Source organism: Strix aluco, chromosome 10 (genome assembly GCF_031877795.1).
Source record: "Strix aluco isolate bStrAlu1 chromosome 10, bStrAlu1.hap1, whole genome shotgun sequence".
In the NCBI taxonomy this organism is placed as follows: Eukaryota; Metazoa; Chordata; class Aves; order Strigiformes; family Strigidae; genus Strix; species Strix aluco.
In genome coordinates this window covers 1,851,450-1,875,537 of record NC_133940.1, presented here as the reverse complement: position 1 = coordinate 1,875,537, position 24,088 = coordinate 1,851,450, and the positions used below count along the sequence as shown (strand labels likewise).

The following is a 24,088-nucleotide window of genomic DNA, read 5'->3' as shown; positions in this document are numbered from 1 at the left end:
GGAACTGGTTGTTCCCTGGACACCCAGCCTCATGAGCTGGGAGATCGGGAGGGGAAGCAGAATGAGGTCAGCACAGTTGAAGAGGAGGTGGTCAGAGACCTGTTACACCACTTGGATGCACACAGGTCTGTGGGACCAGATGGGTTACACCCAAGGGTGCTGAGGGAGTTGGCAGATGTGCTCGCCAAGCTGCTGTCCATGATTTACCGGAAGTCATGGCTAACTGGGGAGGTCCCATTGGACTGGAGGGTGGCAAATGTGACACCCATCTACAAGAAAGGCAGGAAGGATGATCCAGGAAACTATAGAGCTGTCAGTCTGACCTCGGTGCCAGGGAAGGTCATGGAGCAGGTCATCTCGACTGCCATTAAAAGTCATATAATGGACAACCAGGGGATCAGGCCTAGTCAGCATGGGTTTATGAAAGGCAGGTCTTGCCTGACAAACCTGATCTCCTTCTATGACAGGGCGACCCGCTTATTGGATGAGGGAAAGGCTGTGGATGTTGTCTACCTTGACTTCAGTAAGGCCTTTGACACCATTTCCCACAGCATTCTCCTGACGAAACTGACTACTCGTGGCTTGGATAGGCACATGCTTTGCTGGATAAAAAAATGTCTGGATGGCCGGGCCCAAAGAGTTGTGGTGAACGGAGTTAAATCCGGTTGGCGGCCGGTCACGAGTGGTGTCCCCCAGGGCTCGGTTTTGGGGCCACTCGTGTTTCACATCTTTATTGATGATCTAGATGAGGGGATCGAGTGCACCCTCAGTAAGTTTGCAGATGACACCAAGTTGGGTGGGAGTGTTGATCTGCTCAAGGGTAGGGAGGCTCTGCAGAGGGATTTGGACAGGCTGGAGTGATGGGCTAAGGACAACTGTATGAGTTTCAATAAGGCCAAATGCCGGGTGCTGCACTTTGGTCACAACAACCCCCAGCAGCGCTACAGGCTTGGGGAGCAGTGGCTGGAAAGCTGCCAGTCAGAGAGGGACCTGGGGGTGTTGATCGACAGCCGGCTGAACATGAGCCAGCAGTGTGTCCAGGTGGCCAATGGTATCCTGGCTTGCATCAGAAATAGTGTGGCCAGCAGGGACAGGGAAGTGATCTTGCCGCTGTACTTGGCACTGGTGAGGCTGCACCTCAATTACTGTGTTCAGTTTAGGCCCCTCACTACAAAAAGGACATTGAATTACTTGAGCGTGTCCAAAGAAGGGCAACGAAGCTGGTGAAGGGTCTGGAGCGCATGTCGTACAAGGAGCGTCTGAGGCACGTGTGGTTGTTTAGTCTGGAGAAGAGGAGGCTGAGGGGAGACCTCATCGCCCTCTACAACTACCTGAAAGGAGACTGTAGAGAACTGGGGATGAGTCTCCTGAACCAAGTAATAAGTGATAGGACAAGAGGCAATATCCTCAAGTTATGCCAGGGAAGGTTTAGACTAGATATTAGGAAGTATTTCTTTACAGAATGGGTAGTTAGGCATTGGAATGGGCTGCCCAGGGAGGTGGTGGAGTCCCCATTCCTGGAGGTATTTAAGAGTAAGGTTTACTTAGCGCTTAGGGATATGGTGTAGTTGGGAACTGTCAGTGTTAGGTCAATGGTTGGACTGGATGATCTTCAAGGTCTTTTCCAACCTAGAAGATTGTGATTCTGTGATTCTGTAATATAAAAGGCAGATGAGTCAGTTCCATTAAAGGCCAACCAAATCTAAGCCTGTACATGCTGCTCTCGTGGGAATGTGTCCAAGGTATGTGCTTGTAGTAGAAGACTATAAAGCACGATGAGCCAACCTGTGATAGGGGAGGAAAACAGAATGTCATCTCCTTCCAGTAGTATGTACGCCATTGTTCCAACTCCTTCAGTTAACATTACTCTGGGTTTGATAACCTGGTGTGGGGTAATTGTCCACACAGATTGGAGAGCCACGGCGCTTTTTCTGATTGAACTTCAATTCAATGTTGGGGTCACGACACCATTAATACCATTCCAATGCTATCTCCTCTAGATAAGGTAGCGGCATCAAAGAGACCTAAAATGCAAGAACTTGAGAATGTAATATTAACAAAGGATATAAAACAAGAGCAGAAGTTGGGGTACAAAACCATACAGTATTCTCAGGAGTTATTACAGGAATCTTCATGTCTAGGCTAATAGGTTCTTTCTGATTTTTTAGCCCAGTCATCTGCCACAATCCCCATGAGACTGTATCATCTAGAATTGCTACTTCTAATTCAAAAGGATGTCCTTGCTAGGAGTGTATGATTGTGCATGCTGAATCAAAAAATTTTTGCAGGCATCAAAGGCTTCTTGCTGTTGCTTGGTCCACTGCCAAACAATCCTCTTTTTAGTTAGTGTCTGCAGAGGGCGCATTAATACCGCCAGATGTGGGTAAAAGTCCTCCAGTACCCTAAAAATCCCCCTGAAGTCTGTGACTGTTTTAGTGTGGTTGGCACAGGGGACTGATGAACTGTTTGCTGTACCATAGTTGGTAATTGTTAATTTGTCCACACCAAACTATTCCCCAGATTTGTACAGCAGTACTAGAGCCCTGTGTTTTCTTTGGATTAATTGCCCAGCCTTGGTCCTGTAAATGCACTTTTACCAATTCAGCGGCTGCTTCAATTTCTTGTTGTGACTCTGATATAATCAATAAATCATCAATATAATGGTAAACAGTCACGGTACCAGGCCATAGTGCTAGATCAGCTGCTGTCATTTGGTGGCAAATGGAGGGGCTGTGTTTGTATCCCTGAGGCAATGCTTGGGAAGTATATTGCTTTTGTTGCCAGGTAAAGGCAGAGTGGTCTTGGCTTTCTGAAGCAATGGCTATTGAAAAGGAATCATTAGCAAGTTCTATTACTGCATTCCAGGGTTGTAAATTTTTGCTGATTTTTTTTCTATAAGAGTAACCATGTCACTGTAGCTTTATTCAGTTCTCTATAATCTACAGTCATTCTCCAAGTTCCATCTGGTTTACAAATGGACCAAATAAGATTAGTAAAAGCAGTCATAGTTTCTCTGACAATTCCCACTTGTTGAAGCACCTGAATGGTTTGAGTGATTTTTTCCTCCCCCCCACCCCGAATACAATACTGTTTTACAGTTACCATCTTGACAGGCGCGGGCAGCACAACAGGGTCCCACTTTGGGAATCCATGCGAGTCAGTTATAGATCAAATAGCAAATCCTGCTTGTGCAGTCTGGAAGCAGAAGGGGCTGTTTAAAGCTTCAACTGTTCATCATGCCAGCACATCAATAGCCAAGATATATTTGTTAACTGGGGCAATTAACACCATCATGGCAAACTGTGTGACATTCCCTATCATTAAAGCAAACTTAGCTTGGAGGACAGGGGTTGAATTTCCCCCCCCCCATCAACAAATCTGTGATGTGGTGTTTTTATTCTCAATATTGCTGTGCAACAGAGTAACCTCAGCCCCCATATCCACCAGAGCAAACACATGTAAAATCCCTCCAGAGCGCCACTTTATAGTTAAAGGAACATGAAGGTGTCCGTCTCCCTCAAGGTAAGAGGCTGCAGTGGCAGCAATTTCGGGGGACCCGCCAAACCTTCATTTCTGCTGTTTTGGCATTTGCCAAGTGGTGTCTTGCATCAAGGTGGCAGGCAGGGCAGAAGGTGGACACAAGCAGAAGGTAGGGTTGGGGGTGGACGGCTTTTTTGCATAAGTGCTAGACTTTGCCATCGGCAAAACATTTCTGTTGTCATGATCTCATTTATTTCTCGTCGTGGGATACCAGTTCGTACAAGATCATTCCACATTTATCTTCTTGGCACCCATGCTGTGGCTTTTATTGGTTTCACCGACTTTCATTTATTCACCACCTGAACAGATGGCTCCAAAATTACAGCCCCAGTTTCCCTCAAGGTATTTCTAGGATGCCTATGTTACCCATAGCTTTTGTCAGTAAGGATTTTAGTGAGGCAGGTGTTCCTCTCAAAAACTGCATTTTGATAGTTCTCGTTGTTATTGATTAATTGTAATTTAGTGGGAAATAACCACTTCTCAATTTTTAGTGATGAATAAAATTTTATTAGCAAGCGGCGAGTGAGCAAAACAGCGCTGGGTGTGCCGGGAGTCTCTGCTCTACCAAGACACACACCTTACAGGACAGAACTGAGTCCCTTTCTAGTGTAGGCTTCATCCATATTCATGATGGCCGTACCCTGAGGGGTCTGCAAAGGTGTAAACAAGCTTCCCGGGCTTTTCTCCTGTTTTCGCGGGCTTTTCTCAGGTTTCCGTCACAGAAGGGGGGATGACTCAGCACAAGTGTTTTTGTAGTGGCTTGAAGATGGGGGCCATTTTAGCTCCCTTCTAACAACTGATTTTAACAATAGAAACTATATACATATCTTATTTCTTATTTACATAAGAGAATTACAAAACTGTTCGGCCACAACATCCTGACTACAACTTCTTTTTCCCCTTGAGATTTGAATAACAAATACCATATATGTTTTATTACATCGTTACTGCTACATTGTTGGGATTGGATCCCACAACTAATGTATGAGCCATGCCCATCTGCCATAGCAAATTAATACCTTCTTCCATGGTACATCAGCTTCCAAGGGGCCATGCTAATTCAGCAGGTTCAGCATGTGTTGTTAAAACTGTGACACACAACCACTGATGCAGTGTAGGTACAAAAATATCTCGCCCATCAGGACCTCTGATATTCCGCAGCAGAGCATACACTCGTCAGATCTGATCATTATTGGCTACGGGGCTTAATAAATATTTTTCAGCCACTAATAAATGAATATATGAAGCTCCGCTATCCCAAGCTCACAAAATCCATGCCAGTATGCCTTCCGCTCTCCTTTGAGGATAGATCTCTAAAAATTCCTTTAACTTCTTCATAGTGTAAGTACATGTGACCTGCACTCCACCATCCGCTTGTTGCTGCTGCCTCATCATTTGTATAAGCAGTCATACTTCCACCGCCTCCCTGCCTTTTAAGTCTGGATCAAATTCAAACTCAATCTCAGAGTCTGAAGACTCACTCTGAATATTTTCATCTCATTCCTCAGGATCCCATGACCATTTTGTGGTGAGAGCACAGACTCAGGACATTACAAACTTTACTTTACTCATATGCATCCCTTTGTTTACCAACGATAGGTGCTGCCAACCGCTCTACATTATTTTGCAGCTCATAGCACCACTCCGCTTGAGTAGTAATTAATTCTTGTGTGATCACCCTTGCATCTCGTAAATCCCCGACTTCTTTTTCCAAGTCTCTCACTTTACTCTGTAATGGAACAAAATCCTGGTCAAGAGCTCTAAGACCGGTAACTAATAACCATCCCAGGCTCCCCGCTAACTTCTGGGAAGAATCCAATGCTGCTTTCCATGGTAATCCATATATAGCTGTTGCAACTGCCTGGAGGGTAACCATTGCCCCATTATCTATTTTAGGCCAGGCTTCCAGCAGAGCCACTTTAGCTAGGAGAGCAGCCATGGGGTTCTAGTTCTTAGTACTGGAACATCCTGGAATAAGAAGAGTCACCATCATGGCCTCCCCAGTCCCTGAATTCTTTTTTAGCCATGGTATGGCTGTTCCTGAATCCTTCCAACTACACCAGATGTGTGAGCCAACACAAGTAGGATGCAGGAACAACCACAAAACCACAGATGATATGCAAAGAGCAAATTTATTCTCTTTACCTCACGATCCAGGGGATCTCTTCAGCAACACCATGGCAGAGGCACCCAAGCAGGGACACAGGCACCATGGAGCTTGGTCCTTACTAGCCAGAAAGAAGAGATGAAAGAAAAGATCTCAAACCTGCTGCTTTCACCTGTAAATGTACTTTTCCACTGTGCTTTGATCTTTCCCACAGCACGGCAGGAATCTCAAGGATGTTCAATAAGGTGTCTCTGAGTCTCTCACAGGCCTGTGTTATCTAAGCGCAGACATTCTACCCATCAAGCACACAGAACTAAACAACAATTAGTGTGATATACTGTGATACATTGTTATATAGTGTGATAGAAGTGACTTTTTCTACAACCCAGCTGTGGGTCACTTGAGCATGTTTACAATACTCTTCACCAAACTTTGACTGTATTCCCACAGTCAGGAAGGAGAATTAGGAGGATTACAGGCAGGTCAGCTTCACCTCAGTCGATGGAAATATGATGGCACAAATGTTCCTGCAGCTATCTCCAGGCACTTGAAGGATAAAAAAGGCAAAGATGCCCTGGGGTAGCTCAAGCACCCCTGTGCAAACAGTGTCCCAGGACCTATGGGACCCCTTCTGGAACACGAACTGGTAGGCAGGCAGGGTACCTCTGGGGTGGTGCAGGGCATCACCTGCCACCAGAGCTGCTGGGCAGGCGGAGTAGGGCCCTCTCCAGCACAGCAGAACATTGTGTCCCCTGGAATGTTGGTGGTGAGGTCACTTGTGTCTCAGGAACTGACTGACTAGTGGTGGGAAGGCAGATACTCAGATGTCATGAAGGGCACCATAAAGCTGACCCCAACATGATTAAAGATCTAGGGAGGTCAGGGGGAACTGGGACAAGACAGATGGAAGAATGGAGGGTGGGAAGAGGGGCTTGAGCAACAGAGATGAAAGATTTTGAAGAGGTAAGATCTGGTCAGGTAATGTTGAGGCTGCTGCAACACTGACTGTGAAAACATTCATGATAGGCCTTTGCGCTATTTCCAACCAGTAAGCTTAAGCCCTAACATTACCTCTAAGTGCTACCGCTCTGAAAAGAATCCCCTACTCTAATCCCTAACGTCAACTGTACCTCAAAGGCAAAACCAAACCCGTAACCCCATACCCTTATTCGTACTCTATATCTTACCCTAATCTATAGCCCATATCCCTCACATTAAAATGCTCGCTTTAATCCTAGCCCTCACCCAGGCCCTAAATAAAACCCTAACCTGCAAAGGTAGCTCTCACCCTGAACACAAACCAGACACTCTCAGCAGAACACTGGTCTCCCTAATCCCTGACCCTGAAAGGCGAACTCTAATCCCTAAACCCCAACCTCAACACCGAACCCTCTGAAGCCCTTGTTCCCACACTCTGACCCCGTCACCTTCAACCCCTTTCCTAACCCTGACTTAGGCTGTTCAGCCCTTGGGGGCAGCACAGGTTCTAGAGCAGCCATAAAGCCTTCGAAGAGGAATGTGAGGTGACCTGTCTCTGATCACCTCGTAGGCCATGAAGAAGAGATGGGGTGGAATGCTCTGATGAGGTCAGCTGTGCCTCAGGATCTCGTGGGCCAGAAGAAGGTGCATGGCTGTGAAGGCAGCTGTGAGGTCACATCTGTCAGAACCACTGACAGGCCAGCAGCAGACTTGGATGTTTTTTGAACCAAGATGGGCTTTTGATTCTGGTGCATCAAGCCATGAAGATCCCACCTGTTGAAGTGTTATTTCATGTTGCTCCTGTGAGCTCTTTCAGTGTTTTCTTAAAAGAGAAACATTTGTAGTCATCATTTTTCCTGCCCCAAAAAGAGGATGTTCACATGGGAATTTGTTGCTGCTGTTTTGTATAAAGATAAGGACATGCACAGTGCCTGACCGCCAGTGACAGGTGGGAGCTTCCTGCATTCTTCTCTTCTACAATCAAATTTAACTTGAGACCAAGGGATACACTCAGCACAGCACGGCCTGAAGCCCAAGCTGTACATGGAGCACAGCCCAGCCCAGCACAGGCCTCGGTCTACTCAGGTTTACTGTTATGAGGATCACTGACTCCTTAATGCACAGTGGTCTTCTGGTTAGGATCAATGAACTGCTGATGAGGGATAGCAGGAAGATGAAGTGTCCTTTAGAGAGCTGGAGGAAAGGACACAATTTTAGGTTTTGGTAATCAATAGGGACTTTGAAGACCACAGACCTCTGTTAGAAGGCCTTGATTGAAGGGAAGGTGGAAGGTGACCCCTGACCCAACATGGGGGAATGCTCTCCTGGACTTGCTTTTCACAAGAAGGCAGGGCAGGACCGGTGGAAGATGTGGAGGGCAGTTTTGGCTGCAGTGTGAGTGAAGGTGGCAGGGTTGAAAACCCTGAGAGAAGTCAACAAGAGGAATTGTAGCAGTGCTGAGTAAAGATGAAGGATCACCTCCACCAACCTGATGGCAGTGCTGTTCCTAATGCAGCCCAGAAAGCCATTGGCCACCTTTGCTGCAAAGGTGCAAAGCCTGGAGAAGAGATGGCTTTGGGGAGATGTAATAACAGCCTTCCCATATCTTCTTGGATGTCATCATTAAAATGAGCCTGGGCTCTTCACTCTTGTGCATGATGGGTGGATGAGGGCCAATGGACATCAGCTGAAAGAAATGAGCAAAGACATTCTCTCTCTCCAGACAGTCAAACACTGGATAAGGTTTCCCAGACAGCTTGTGTCATCTCTGTCCCTGGAACTTTTCAAGCCCAAAATGAATGAAGCCCTGAGCAACCTGCTGTGACCCCATAGGTGACCCTGCTGTGAGCAGGAGGTTGGCCTAGAGATCTCCTCAGGTCCCTTCCAGCATGAATGATTCTGCATTTCGACCCACCAGGGATCTTTCCTTCATGATGGGAGGGAAAGCACTCAGGTTCCTGGTGACCACTGAAGTCACTGAGAAAGTCTGGTCAGATGATCTGTGAACTTCTTGTCCCACTTCAGGCATTGTTGCTCAGATGCAGGGCTGCTTGGCAGGTACCTCCAAACAGACCTCATCGTTTCCATTGCTTCACCTTTTCTTTTCTTTTTCCTGTTCACAATTTCTTCCCATTGACCATCCTTGTACCTGCCCATGCAAATAGCCCATCTCTATTTACCCTTTCCTCCCTGGTCCTATGGGGCTGCATCAGGGACATGTGGCCAACTCAAACAAGGGCACTATGATCATTGCTGTGGCCACATCTTGACTAGTGTGTCCAGGTGTGGGACTCCCTGTTCTGAAGGAATGAGGAGGAAATGGAGAGGCTTCAGAGCTGACCTGTCAGTGTGGGGTTTGAGGTCTTTGTGGAGAGGCTGAGAAACCTGAGCTTATTTAGCCTGGTGAAGTGGAGGCTCAGGACACTGTACAAGTAGCCTGCTTGAAGGGGGGTTTCCGAGATGATGAAGCATTTCTTGGTAATCAGAAGAGAAGGAAATCTCAACATAGTGCATCTTGGAAGGTTCAGACCGCGTCTGAAGGAAAAGAAATCTCACTCAAATGGTGTCATTGTGGTGCAAGAGATCACCCAGAGGGAGTTGGGATCAGCCCACGGCATTGTCTTTCAAGGAACAGCTGGTGAGGATGGAGAGACATCAGAGAAGGTATAGAAATGCTGAGGTGGGTGTGGGAGAGAGGCAAGTCGACATCGGCCTGTCAGCTCTGTGCAGCCGCTGACAAGCAGCAAGGCTTTGATGAGAAACAGGCCTTGGGAGTAAGATAAGAAACTGCTGAGTTGTGCCAAGGTGGCAGGGAAAAACAACGGACAGCTGCAACACTGAACTGTGGAAAAGTACTGAACTGTGAGAAGTTACCGCCGCGTGAACAAGCAGTTGATTGGTCTGCACAGCGCGTGTTAGAGTGGTCTTATGCTGATAGGAGAAAAGGTAGATAGCTGGCTAATTGCTGATTTGCTAATTATGAAGTAAGAGCTTTAACCATAGCATAAATATATACTATTGTAATAATAAAGGGTCTTTCCTTTTGCACTTCATGGAGAGTCCATGCCTTGATTGCCACAGGTGGGAGCTAGGTGGGAAAGCAAGATGGGTGTCTGCAGCCTGAAGGGAAAGAGGTGCAGGCATGGGACAGTGTAGGACAGCCTGCAGTCGAGATGGCCAAGGGCTGTGGCAAGGCTAAAAGGCCCAACAGGACCAAGGTCTCTGTCCCCTTGGCTATGGCTGTTGCCTCTGCCACTGAGGCCTACCAGGAGAAACTTTATTTTGAGGCTTTGGACATTGTTTCTTCTTCACTGTTGCTTGGGGAAGCCGGGAGGTGTTGTGCAGTTTTCCTACACTTGGCATTGCTCACCCACACACCCCACTGCCCCCAGGAAGAGCCCTGAGCCATGCATGAGGGGCAGGATCTGCCTTCCCAGGGCCTGAGGACCAGGGTTTGGCCTTTCTGCTTCATAAAACAAACCAAGTGTTTTCTCAGCATTACAGCCACCTGCACGGTGCCTTTGCCTACCTGCAATCACTGCCTCCAATTATCTGCTCTAACGAGTCCATGGGGAGGCTTTGTCAGTAATGGTCCTCAGTGGGGCCAATCAATGCTTCAGGGTATTCTGGTATTTGACTTTGACTTCTTGTGCAGTTTTGCTCAGTCTCCTCTCAGTATCTGAGGTTCATGGGCTTGGGACCAAATACTCCATGGGGCTCATTAAAATACAGAAAGCCCTAATGAGCTATTTCTCTTCCTTTAGTTTTCTTCAAGTTTTCAAGGTTTGTACAGCTAATTGGAGTCATTTCAATGTGTAGTGAAGGAGGAAGATTTCAAAGGGGATCTAATAAAAATTATTTTTTATTTTAAAGGTAACTTTAATTTTCTTCTCAGATTAGAGAAGAGATGATAGAAGCATTCTGCTGATCCAGAGGGTCTCCTCAGGAGGTCTGGACAGGTAGCAAAAGCAGTCCCTCGAGGTCTGGCACTGTATGGACAACCTTGCTCCTCACTTCCCCCCACCTCACCATTTCTGTCATTGGCCAGCTGGGATTTACATCCCTTTTCCTTACATCAGAATTCTCCACTGATCTCTGCAGCTGGAGGTGACAGCTCCATTGCACCACCCCCCACCTGCTCTCCTTAGAGAACTGGCTGCACACAGGCACAGAAGGATTTCTCCTATTTGCAAGCAAAGAAAAGTGAAACATGATCAAGTTTCATAAAGAATAAAGCACGCTCCTCAACCATAACACCCCAAGCCTGTCAGTGTTTAAGAGGCATTTGGACAATGCCCTTAATAACATGATTAATCCTTTGGTCAGACCTGAAGTGGTCAGGCATTTGGACTAGATGATCATTATAGGTACCTTCCAACGGCACTATTCTATTCTATTCTATTCTATTCTATTCTATTCTATTCTATTCTATTCTATTCTATTCTATTCTATTCTATTCTATTCTATTCTATTCTATTCTATTCTATTCTATAATTTATTTCTCTACAGGGTTGATCCCTCCAGCAGCTGGGCTCAGACACTTGCTCTCCTCAGTAGCTGCCCCTGGATATCAGCCTCCCCAGTTGCAGGCACCTGAACATACAAGCCCCTGAGGCCGCAGCCCCATTCCAGATGCTGGTACAGACCACCCCAGTCACACACAGGCTCTTAAGTTCACTCACATCAGTCTCTCAGTTGCTGGCATGTCAGTCTCTCAGTTGCTGGCACTAATGCCACTCAGTCTGTCTAACATCCTGGTCCTGCTCCCATTGCCGCACTCACAGCCCCACGCTCACACGTTCATGCAGAAGAGAGATTCCCTTGCACAGGAAAGAGTTAGAAATTAAGTTTAATGAGAAGAGAGGACACACTGCACTGGTTGGGGTCCTCCCCTAAACATCCTATAATACATCCTGTGCAATCCAAAAATGCTCTTCCCCTGCATCCCACAATGTGTCCTGCACTCCTAGCAACAATCCCCTTACTCCAAATGCTGATCCAGAGCTGCTCTCGGTGGCTAATCTTGATGGGTTTCACACCTAGACAAGGGGGCTGGTGGCTCTCCCAGGGCAGCCCTGGAAGGAGCTGGGACAAGATGTTCATTCCTCAGGAGCATGTAAATTGGGATTCCACCTGCCACTGTGCCTCTGGGCTCTTCCCGGTTTGTGGAAATGGACTCCTGATGAGCTGGTGGCTCTGCTGTGATGGGCCTGGGAGTAGGTGGGCAGGGTGTTAACTGAGTTACTCCTCCTGAAATTGTTAGTGCTGCCTTTGTGTGTGCAGATGAGATTCTTCTCACATAACCTAATGCAATCGGACAGAACAGAAATCTCCTGAGGCATCTGTATTTGGAGGTTACACACCTATGCTCTGGTATTATTTAACAGATGAGAGCTGATCTCTGGAATTGCTGTCCAGAAATGCACTATGCTTAGGGGAAAAGCTGTGGTGTCACACGGGCAATGGCTTCATTCAGGGCCAGGATCACAGTCTTGTTTCTAAGACTGTAGATGAACGGATTTAAGAATGGGTACAGGACAGTGTTCAGCAAAGCTACAAATCTGCTTGTCTCCAAGGAAATGTCTTCTGAAGGGCGCACGTAGAGAGCAATGCAGCTCCCATATACAATGGCCAAGGTGGTGAGATGGGAAGAACATGTAGCAAAAGCTTTTTTCCTCCCAGAGGCTGCTGGAAGGTGTAGAATACAGAAAAGGATGCCCATGTAAAATGCCAGAGTTAAACATAAGGAAGCCAGTATGACAAATGATACTAAAACAGAGTCTGTTTTCCACAGCAGGCTACTGTCAGAGCAGGACAACTTAAATAAGGGGGAGTTGTCACAAAAGAAATGGTGGATCTTGTTCGAGCCACAGAAAGTCAGCTGGTAGAGGAGGACCAGACGGTAACTCAAGAGTGTGATGCCGATGACCCAAGCAGCAACAAGCTGGATGCAGAGCTGAGGCTTCATGATGGCAGCGTAACGCAAAGGCTGGCAGATAGCAACATAGCGGTCAAAAGACATGACAACAAGGAGAACAAACTCTGTACAGCCCAGGGCAAAATAGAAATAGGGTTGGGCAAAGCAGCTGCTTAGAGGGATTGTTCTCCTACCAGAACCCAGGATCACAAACAATTTGATGCTTGTGGAGGACGTAAACCAGATTTCCAGGAAGGACAGATTGCTAATGAAAATGTACATGGGGGTTTGCAGGCGGTGATACACACACACAAGGAAAATGATGGTTGTGTTCCCCATCACTGTTGTCAGGTACATGAGCAGAAGGACCAGAGAGAGAAATAGCTGTAGCCTTTGGTCAAGCGCTGAGAAGCCCTCTAGGATGAACTCAGTAACTGCGGTTTCATTTTCTGGTCCCATGCTGAATTTCAGTTCATCCTGCTGAAATGGGAACATGGCAAAACACAAGGGTGATAATTTCACAGTCTGGAGGAAAAGTTCTATCCTTCCTTTTCTGCTTCTTTCCTTTCTAGCAGTCTCCCTCTATAACACAGACAGAGATAGTCCTTCAAGCATTTCTCACACTCTGATTTTTGTCTTACCTTTCAGGTAAAGTCCTCAGATAATTTGTTGTCTTCTTTCTACCTTTTTCAAACACTCACAAAGGATTCTTTCTCCAGAACAGAAGATTTTAGAGGCTGGTATTTGGTAGAAATACCAAATTCACTCAGACCTATTGCAAATATTTGTCACACCTATGTGCCAAAACTCATCTCTTCTATTGCACAAATGCTAAACCATCAAGTCAAATCAAATCAAATCAAATCAAATCAAATCAAATCTCTATGTTGAAAGCTCTTCTTTCTACTTCCCAGTACTTGCCTTTTTGGACTAGAACTCCCTGAGAATCAGTTGATTTCAAAATAGGCAATATCAAATATCTCTTCTGTATCCCCTGCTTTCTTCCACAGCTTCTTGCTCTCTCTTTCCTCAGAAAAGGGGGAGGGGGTGGAATAGGTCAGAGTATAATTTATCTTCTTTAGCACTCTAAATAATGACTGAAATTTATTATGGTTCCATGCAGCCTCACCTGACACCCCTCTGCACCGAAATGCAGTTGTTTCCAACCAGTTGCTCATTGCTTTGACTATCAAATGTCCTGACCTAAATGCAAAGCAAGAGAAGAGTGTCTGGAAGAGATTTGCAGCCTTTCTTTTGCATGCCAGTTATAGGTTGGGAGGACCCAGCCTTGAGCGTTTTCTCTTGTCTCCACTGACTATAGAGGGAGCCTTGGGAAAACAAGTCCTCCCAGGCACATGAAGCAAAGGAGATGAAACTCACTGTTCAAGTCTCAAATCACTGATTTAATAAGTTATTATTTTTTTAAAATCAAAATACACATGGAAGAGAAGGAAGCACAATAAAAATGTATGCGACAAAGACTAATGGTTTTTCCTTCATGTTGACAATTGTTTTCAGACATAGAAAGGGACAGAGCAGATGATTATTCCAAAAATAGGATGATTCAAAATGGAAGGGGAAGAAGGGGAAGGGAGGAGATGGTGGGTTTTAAGCAGCAAAGTTTCCTCACAGACTGTGTTGTTCCCTCAGACTTTGTCCCAGGGCAGAATTGGTAGCACTTGCACAAGGAGTAAAATGGGAAGTTCAGTACAGGGCAGTGCCCCATGTTTGTACTGACATTTTAGCTTGGGGTTCAGGGTAGTCACAGATCCCAAATGCCCGGCTTGTTCTTTGCCTCCAGTCTGACATAGGGGAATCTCTGCACTGGCTTCACTGGGAAAAATTCCTGAGATTAATCCACTGGCTGTATTTGAGCAAAAGCAGAAGCTCGGTCACCTACAGCAGTATGAGCACAGTGAATCAGAGGCAGCAGTCCCAGTTTCTATTTTGTGGGTCAGCTCAAACACTTAGAGGGTTCTGTCTCCTTACTCTGTTTGGTGACACATAAATTATCTAAAATTATTCTTCTCCTGAATGCAGTTTGTTAGAGGAACCTGCATATCTTCAGACAGCTTACAACCAAGCAGCTTCTCTTCAGGCCCCACATCATCAAACATACAGCTATCACATGCAATAGTGAGTGAAGAAATACGGGATATGCAGGTGACAAAGGCCTTATTGTGGTTTGCCCAGAGCTTGTCCTCAGGATGGTGCATAGGATGTCGGCATAAACCACAGCAGTCAGTGTGAAGGAGCTCAGCAGCACAGCAGAGGAGAGAGCAGCGCTCATGTTTCATAGCAGCTGTTGCCCACGTGGGCTGCTGTCAGCAAAGGGATGATGCCACGGAAGAAACAGTCTGCATTTGGCACAGAGTGTCTAATGGCATGTTTGGAAATACTAGGTTTTTAGCTTAAATAAGTAAGTTTTAAATAGAATTGATCACTCAGAGTCAATCGTTTAGCATTAGGACACAGGGGTTAGAGCATAATGTTGTGCGATTTGGCATACTGTTTGTTTTTCATTGCTTACTTAGCATGAGTATCTAGATTTGCTGATGCCTGAGGCTGCAAGCTGTGAACTTTCACCTAGATATGGTAAAATTTTACCTAGTTAAGCAAAAGAAGGCCTCCAGAGCCAGCGCAAACCAGAAGGAGACTACAACCATTGGCAGAAGCTGCAACTCAACAAGATACTAACTGTTAACAGTGTGCCTAGAGACAGAGAAGAAATCCAATGAGGAGTTAGAAGATCTCAGAGCAGCAATCACCATGGGACTGAAAGGTGCATGAAAGGTGCGTGAAGAGTGTGTGAGGGATGGATGCATAGATTGTAAGGGTATAACTGCCCAGGGATTTCTTTGTTCGGGGTCCCTCTCCAGAGGCACCCAGTTCGAGCTGTTGGGTTATTTTCTGGCTGTAGAATCACAGAATCACAGAATCATCTCAGTTGGAAAAGACCTTGAAGTTCCTCCAGTTCAACCATTAACCTCACACTGACCATTCTCAACTCCACCAGATCCCTCAGCGCTGGGTCAACCCGACTCTTCAACCCCTCCAGGGATGGGGACTCCACCCCTGCCCTGGGCAGCCCATTCCAACGCCCAGCAACCCCTTCTGCAAAGAAATACTTCTTAAGAGCCAGTCTAACCCTGCCCTGGCACAGTGTGAGGCCATTCCCTCTTGTCCTGGCGCTCGTTACTTGGTTCAAGAGACTCATCCCCAGTTCTCTGTAACCTCCTTTCAGGTAGTTGTAGAGGGCGATGAGGTCTCCCCTCAGCCTCCTCTTCTCCAGACTAAACCCCCTCCAGTTCCCTCAGCCGCTCCCCATCAGACCTGTGCTCCAGACCTTGCACCAGCTTCGTTGCCCTTCTCTGGACACACTCGAGTCATTCAATGTCGTTTTTGTAGTGAGGGGCCCAAAACTGAACCCAGTCTTTGAGGGGCGGCCTCACCAGTGCCGAGTCCAGGGGTAAGATCCCTTCCCTGTCCCTGCTGGCCACACTATTTCTGATACAAGCCAGGATACCATTGGCCTTCTTGGCCACCTGGGCACACCGCTGGCTCATGCTCAGCCAGCTATCAATCAACACCCCTATGTGAATAAATTATTTTTTATAAGATTCGATGTCTGAGAGTCTACTAGGTGAAGAAACCTAGAGTAAAGAAACTTCTTCAACAGTTTGGCACCCCAGATGGGACCCTACACTACAGCCTTTGGATCCTGTCGTCTCCAAACATCCAACTGCCAGAATTGGGTGAGTTCACATGGGACCTTTGGAGCAGGAGACACTGAAGGGTGAGTGGTAAAATTCCCTGAGCAGACTTTGTGGAAATACTGAAGGGAGTTCCTTGCTAGTGCATGGCCCAATCACCATAAAATGCACAAAATGAAAAAGAGTGAGCGTGGGCCTGATCAGCATAAAATGCACATGGATAAATACGTAAATGGGAAATATACCTGGCACAGAGAAGGGGACGCCCTTGGCCAATGTACTACACAACTGGAAAAGAACTTTTGGTACAGCAAGTCTATCAAAAAGGCACACAGCTACTTTATGCCAAGAAGGCTGACCATTTATAACTAGAGATGGAAACCCAGTAGAACAGTGGCCACCGTGAGGGACCTTTGACCAGCACAGACCTACCTTTCTGCGACATCGCCTAGAGGATAGGTGCCCAGGACAAATGGATTACTGGTATGTTTGGGATGATTGGTCTTGGGAGAAAAAACACCAAAGTTGGAGGTACGGGATGAAAGAGGCATCGCCAAAGGTAACGCTTGCAGTAGTGGAGGTTACTGCCCTGGACGAAGCCACAGATAATGCCCCAATCGCATCCACCCCTCCTTATCCACCTAATGCTCTTTTTTTGTCTTCCAATTCTGCTCTGCTGGCTGCCAGACTCTATCCTATGCTTTCTACTGTCTAATCCTGTTGCCATGCAAATGGAGGTGGCAGGTGAAGCCCCAACCTGTATTGCATGTATTTACTGACCAGCCTGGGAATTTGAGCGACTTGGCTCTATCGGGAAGTAGAAGTACAATGCCAAGACCGAGGGAGGATGCTAAGAAACGTGCTCAACTTTTTTCCAACCTATGCACTGGGCACAAACCCTATTTGGGAGATACCCAGGTGTTACTGAGGTGTCATTTTGACCTGATGAGAGAGATAAAATAATGAGTAAGGAAGCTGAATTAGCTGAACAGGTGGGAAGAGACTGAAAGCCCTGGACAGTAAATAATCCAAACTGGGACAATAATAATGCAGGGGATTGAGCTCTTTGTCAGACAGAGAAGAATCCTAATAATTTTGAGGGATGGCTCCAACGAGCACTGTTAAAATACAGAGGAATGAGACCAGGGAATTTTAATGACACATTCACGATTAGTGTTGTTGTTGATCAGGCTGCCTCTGATATACAGAAATATTTTAAAGAGCATATGTCAGGGTAGCAGGGAGAGAATTTTCAAAATATTTTTAGTGTTGCTGCGTTTGTATATGTTTGGCACAAGGAAAGGCAGATTAAACACAGGAAAAAAGCAAAAGAACAAGAGACAGATTTACCAGTGGCAGCTTTAGTGAGGAATTAATGATTGAGAGACAGGTGCCAGGGAGGGAGAAGACTTGATATAGGGCATGAATTAAAACCAGGAAAAAAGCAAAGGGGAATGGGAAGGAATGATGGAATGGAGTGTTGTAGTTGTGAGGAGCTAAGATATATAGCGTGGGAATGTCCACTCCGGCCACAGGGAAGGAAAAGAGAGGGAAACTATCTCTGGGAGGACTGCCCCAGGAAGACTCACAATCACAATGACCCCGAGGAAGGGGACCCTGAGGATCCTGGCAGGAGGCTAGAAGGATTGGAAATTTTTAATATGTGAGTAATTATGTTGGTTTTGTGGGTCTGGCGTGGGTTTTTGACAGAGACACCTGGTGATGAACTGCCCCCCTGCTCTGCTGCAGGGGAGGAGGAAGAGAAATCAGGAGGAAGGCTGTGCCGAGAAAGAAGACAGGCTGGGGGAAAGGCGTTTTTAAGATGTGGTAATACTCCTCACTGTCCCACTCTGTCTGTTAATGTTGTTGTTGTTAGTGTTTGAATTAAATTGATGTTTCTTTTCTTGCCTTAATGAGTCTGTCTTTTGCCCATGACCATAATGGGTGAGTCATCCCTCCCTGTCCTTAATTGATTCCCAAGCCTCTTGTTGTGTTTTTCTCCTTCCCATTCCTGAGAGGGAAGGCGTGAGTGAAAGGCAGAGCTGGCCAGGGATGTGAAGACTAGCTGTCATGACCTTGAAATAGCGGGGTCCCAGTTCCCGAGAGGAGTGAGGAAGCAGATTAGAAGACTGTAGATGCCAGACATCAGAGGAGAAGCCTCTGGCCTATTCTGCGGAATTTTAGTGATGATCTCACGGTCAGCAGCACTGAAGGGAAGCAGGGCTCAGGACAACTGGCCTTCAGGGAGAGCATCTTCCAAGCTTGGCAGTGGTCTGTATCAAAACTCGGTTGAAACTGAGTTCAAGAGCATCATAACAAGTGTTTACTCCTTAAGAATTAGTTAAAGAAGTAGCAAAGAGAATGTGGGAGCACTGCTACATTTAGTGAGGGTAGGTGGAGAAAGATCTGAGATACTCTATGTCCTCTTCTCCTCAGTCTTTACCAGCAAGGTCTCCCAGGCTTTTGTGCCTCAAGGCAGGACGCTGGATGTGAGTGGTCAGTGGTCAATGAAAACCAAATCAGGGGCTACTTGATCAAACCCAACCCTTACCAGTCCACAGGACCAGAGGGCCTGCATCCCAGGGTGCGGAGAGAGCAAGACGATGTCACAGTGAGGCCACTCTCCACCATCTTTGAAAGGTTATGGAGACTGGGGACACTAACTGGAGATTACTGAGATCACATAATCTGTAATCAGAAAAAATAAGGAAAATGGAAAAAGAATAAATTCTTTCCTACTGATATTGAGTATTGAAACTTTTCACATTGACTATACTCCTGAAACCTCTCAAATTAGCCACGTAAGATGTGAGGAATTAAGGAAAGCTATGCCCAGAGACCTGACTTGTCAGGGTGTTTTGCATGTTAATGATCCCTCTGGTGCCAAGTTCTTGAACTGCAGATCATGAAAGAATATTAAACAAACCTCTGGAGAACTAGAAGTCAGCAGCAAACCTTCATGTCTCTGAGGGTATTATCGTGCCCTGCTGAGGGCCACCAGTGAAGAGATTATGGAGGGAACACCAGAGAAGGTGACCATCTCTGGGGGCTGCGGAAGAAGGAAATCAGAGGTGATGGAACCAGGCAGAAAAATGAATGTGGAGGTGGCTGTGAAAGAATCATAGAATAGAATCACAGAATAGTTTGGGTTGGAAGAGACCATTAAAAGTTATCAAGTCCAACCCCCTGCAATGAGCAGGGACATCTGCAACTAGATCAGGTTGCTCAAAGCCTCCTCCAAACTGACCTTGAATGTTTCCAGGGATGGGGCATCTACAACCTCTGTGGACAGCCTGTTCCAGTGTTTCACCACCCTCATTATAGAAATGTTCTCCCTTATATCTATCTGTGAAACAGTCTCCCTCCATCTTTCTTTTAAGCCCCCTCTAAGTACTGAAAGGCAGCAATAAGGTCTCCCTGAAGCCTTCTCTTCTCCAGGCTGAACAATCCCTCTGAGCATTTTTCTGGCCTCCTCTGGACCCTGTCCAGCAGGTTGATGTCTCTCCTGTGCTGAGGACCCCAGAGCTGGACGCAGTACTCCGGGGGGGTCTCAGCAGAGCAGAGTAGAGGGGCACCATCCCCTCTGTTGGCCACGCTTCTCTTGATGCAGCCCAAGATACTGTTGGCTTTCTGGTCTGTGAGTGCACATTGTCAGCTCATGTTCAACTTTTCTTCCACCAGTACCCCCAAGTCCTTCTCCGCAGGGCCGCTCTCAATCCCTTTATCCTTCAGCCTGTACTGATACCGGGGGCTGCCTTGACCCAGGTGCAGGACCTTGTACGTGGCCTTCTTGAATTTCACAAGATTCACGTGGGACCACTTCTTGAGCTTGTCCAGGTCCCTCTGGATGGCATCCCATCCCTTGGGAGTGTCAACTGCACCACTCAGCTTGGTGTCATCTGCAAACATGCTGAGGGTGCACTTGATCCCACTGTCTATGTCATTGATGATGATATTAAGCAGTACTGGTCCCAGCATGGACCCCAACTAGTCCATCAAATCCAGATGTCTCCAATTTAGAGAGAGGGATGTTGTGGGGGATCATGTCAAAGCCTTACAGAAACCCAACTAGATGACAACCATAACTCTTCCCTTGTCTACTGATGCGGTCACTCCATCCTAGAAGGCCACAAGGGTGGTCAGGCAAGTCTTGTCTTTGGTGAACTCACAGTGGCTGTCTCGAATCACCTTGCCTTAGCAAAGATTCTCAGAGGATCTGTTCCATGATCGTCCCTGGCACGGAGGGGAGGCTGTGGTTCCCTTTTTCTAGGCACCAGGGACTTCCCCTGACTGCCATGACTTTTCAAATATCCTGGAGAGTGGCTTGGCAATGACATCAGCCAACTCCCTCGGGACTCTGGAATGCATCTCAACAGGTCCTACAGACTTAAGTATATTCAGGCTCCTCAGGTGGTCATGAACCTGATCTTCTCTTACAGTGGGAGGGACTTTGCTCCCCCAGTCCTTGCCTTGCTGTCCATCAACTTGAGAGGTGTAGGAGGAGACATTGCCAGTGAGGACTGAGGCAAAAAAGTTGTTGAGTGACTCAGCCTTCTCCTCATCTGTTCTTACCAGTTACCCAGTTTTTTTCATGGGGGGGGGTGGGGTGGGGTGGGGGGTGTACACAGTTTTTGACCTTCCTTTTCTGGCTGACGTACCTGTAGAAGCCCTTCTTATTCTTTACATCCCTTGCCAAATTCAGCTCCAGACGCACCTTGGCCTTCCTGACCTCATCCCTACACAACCGGGCAATGTCCCTCTACTCGTCCCAGGGCACTTGTCCAAGTTCTCAATCAGAACACTGGCTTTCCTCATTGGTCTCCAATGGTGCTTAATTTTTATTATTAATGCCATCACCCACCCATCCGGAAGTTGCATTTAGTCAGCCTTGCTCCTCCTGTCCTGTGGGACACATCATATAGATCTAAGACATCATAACAACTTTTCACAGAATCATAGAGCTGGTGGCCCAGGAACATGTGCAGGTGACATGCATGTAGTTGTTCCTCCCCAGGGACAGGACATGGCACTTCTCCTTGTGGAACATCATGAGGTTCCTGTCAGCCCATTTCTTCAGTCTGTTGAGGTCCCTCTGGATGGCAACAAAACCGTCTGGTGTATCAGCCACTTCTCCCAGTTTGGTGTCACCAGCAAACCTGCCCCATCATCCAGATCACACGTGAAGTTTCTGACCAGGATCGGACTCAGTGTTTTCCCCTGGGGTATACCACGAGTAACTGGCCTCCAACTATATTTTGTTTCACTTGGGCCCAGCGGTGTAGCCAGTTTTCAACCCACCTCACTCCCTGCTCATCCAGCCTTGATTTCTCTATGACGATGTTATGGCAGACACTGTCAAAAGCCTTTTGGAAGCCCAGAGAGACAATATCCACTGCCCTCCCCTCATCTACCAAGCCGTCATTTCATCATAGAAGTTTATGAGCTCAGTCAAGCATGACTTCCCCTTGGTGACTCCATGTTGACTACACCTGATGATTTTCTTTCTGTTCATGTGCCTGGCAGTGGTTTCCTGGATTAGCTGCTCCATCATGTCCAGGGGTCAAGATGAGGCTGACCGGCCTGTAGTTCCAAGTTTGGCTGTGTCATTGGTGCCTACTTGGAAGAGCAGCAGGGATTAACAGTGCAAGGCCTGGAATAGCTTCAGCAGCCTCTCAGCAATGCACCTGTTGATCAAGGACAGCAGAAGGAGGTTTTAAGAAACTACTAGATGTTGCCAGTAGTTTTCTGGGAGACAAGAAATCCCGTGGCTCTCCTTTTCCAACACCCGCAGCTTCCTCAGTGGTTCCCAGGATTTCCACAACAATCCTAGACAAAGCCACCAGAAAACATTCTCAGGATACTCTTGGAAAAAGCAATGCGGTGTGTTAAGGGAATTCAGTATTCATCCTGATGTGAGCAGGAGGTTGGTCTAGAGACTTCCCAAGGTCCCTTCCATCCTGAATAGGTTGGTGTTCTCTCACTATCTCACAGGATAGTGACTGTGATTCTTAGAGTCATGAATTCCTCCTCTGTGTGTGGGTTAGCAGCAAGCATAGCACCCCAGCACCAGCCTCTCCTAGTAGTCTGATGGTGTCTCTTGGGCCTGAAACATTTGGAGTTCCATGTTTAATGGTGGATGGCACCTTGTTGAGATCAGGCCCTCCTCACAGCCTGCAACACCTCTGCACGACACCATGATGATGAGTGAGAGTGACACACAGAAAGCCATGGCAGGAGGCTGAGGCTATTCTCACAACCCTGAAGTCCTTTGCAGATCCAATGGAAGCCAGCAGGATTGGAAGAGTCTTAAGCATCTCAGGCATTCCAAGTCAACCTTGTTACTATGGGAGGCTGAGCTGGATTTTTTCAGTCAAAAGAAAAGAAGGCTGTGGGGAGATGGTAGAACAACGTTCCCACACCTTCCAGGAGGTAACCAGAAGAGTCAGGCTCTTCACTGTGGTGCACAATGGGAGGATGAGGGCCAATGAGCGAGGAGAAGGCTTCCCAGAGAGCTGGTGCCACCTCCAACTTTGGAGGTTTTCAGGCCAAAAAAGAATAAAGTCCTATGCAAGCTGGTGCAACCTGATAGCTGACCCTGCTGTGAGCAGAAGGTTGGACTAGAGACCTCCTGAGGTCACTTCAAGCATCACAGATGCTGTGTTTCCATCTACTGATACCAACCTTGGCTTGCAATTTCATTTCACAGAATCAGTCACAGAATCACAGAATCACAGACTCATCTAGGTTGGAAAAGACCTTGAAGATCATCTAGTCCAACCATTAACCTAGCACTGACAGTTCCCAACTACATCATATCCCTCAGCGCTATGTCAACTCGACTCTTGAACACCTCCAGGGATGGGGACTCCACCACCTCCCTGGGCAGCCCATTCCAATGCCTAACAACCCGTTCTGTAAAGAAATGCTTCCTAATATCTAGTCTAAACCTTCCCTGGCACAACTTGAGGACATTAACTCTTGTCCTATCACTTATTACTTGGTTCAAGAGACTCATCCCCAGTTCTCTGCAACCTACTTTCAGGTAGCTGTAGAGGGCGATGAGGTCTCCCCTCAGCCTCCTCTTCTCCAGACTAAACAACCACACGTGCCTCAGACGCTCCTTGTACGACATGCGCTCCAGACCCTGCACCAGCTTCGTTGCCCTTCTTTGAACACACTCGAGTCATTCAATGTCGTTTTTGTAGTGAGGGGCCCAAAACTGAACACAGTAACCGAGGTGCGGCCTCACCACTGCCAAGTACAGGGGCAAGATCCCTTCCCTGTCCCTGCTGGCCACGCTAGTGCTGATACAAGCCAGGATACCATTGGCCTTCTTGGCCACCTGGGCACACTGTTGGCTCATGTTCAGCCGGCTGTCAATCAACACCCCCAGGTCCCTCTCTGACTGGCAGCTCTCCAGCCACTCCTCCCCAAGCCTGTAGCGCTGCTGGGGGTTGTTGTGACCAAAGTGCAGCACCCGCCATTTGGCCTTATTGAAACTCATACATTTGGCCTTAGCCCACCGCTCCAGCCTGTCCAGGTCTCTCTGCAGAGCCTCCCTACCCTCGAGCAGATCAACACTCCCACCCAACTTGGTGTCATCTGCAAACTTACTGAGGGTGCACTCGATCCCCTCATCTAGATCATCAATAAAGATGTGAAACAAGAGTGGCCCCAAAACCGAGCCCTTGCGGACACCACTCGTGACCGGCCGCCAACCGGATTTAACTCCGTTCACCACAACTCTTTGGGCCCAGCCATCCAGCCAGTTTTTTACCCAGCAAAGCATGTGACTATCCAATCCACGAGCAGCCAGTTTCACCAGGAGAATGC

The 24,088-nt window shown here is 47.2% G+C and overlaps 1 protein-coding gene across 1 annotated transcript; it reads right to left on the bottom strand.

Moving 5' to 3' along the window:
• Nucleotides 1-12,056: 12,056 nt before the first annotated feature.
• Nucleotides 12,057-13,037, bottom strand: LOC141927755 (olfactory receptor 6E1-like). The gene has a single exon (XM_074835020.1). It carries the CDS (start codon nucleotides 13,035-13,037, stop codon nucleotides 12,057-12,059), a length of 981 nt encoding a protein of 326 aa, XP_074691121.1.
• Nucleotides 13,038-24,088: the final 11,051 nt, after the last annotated feature.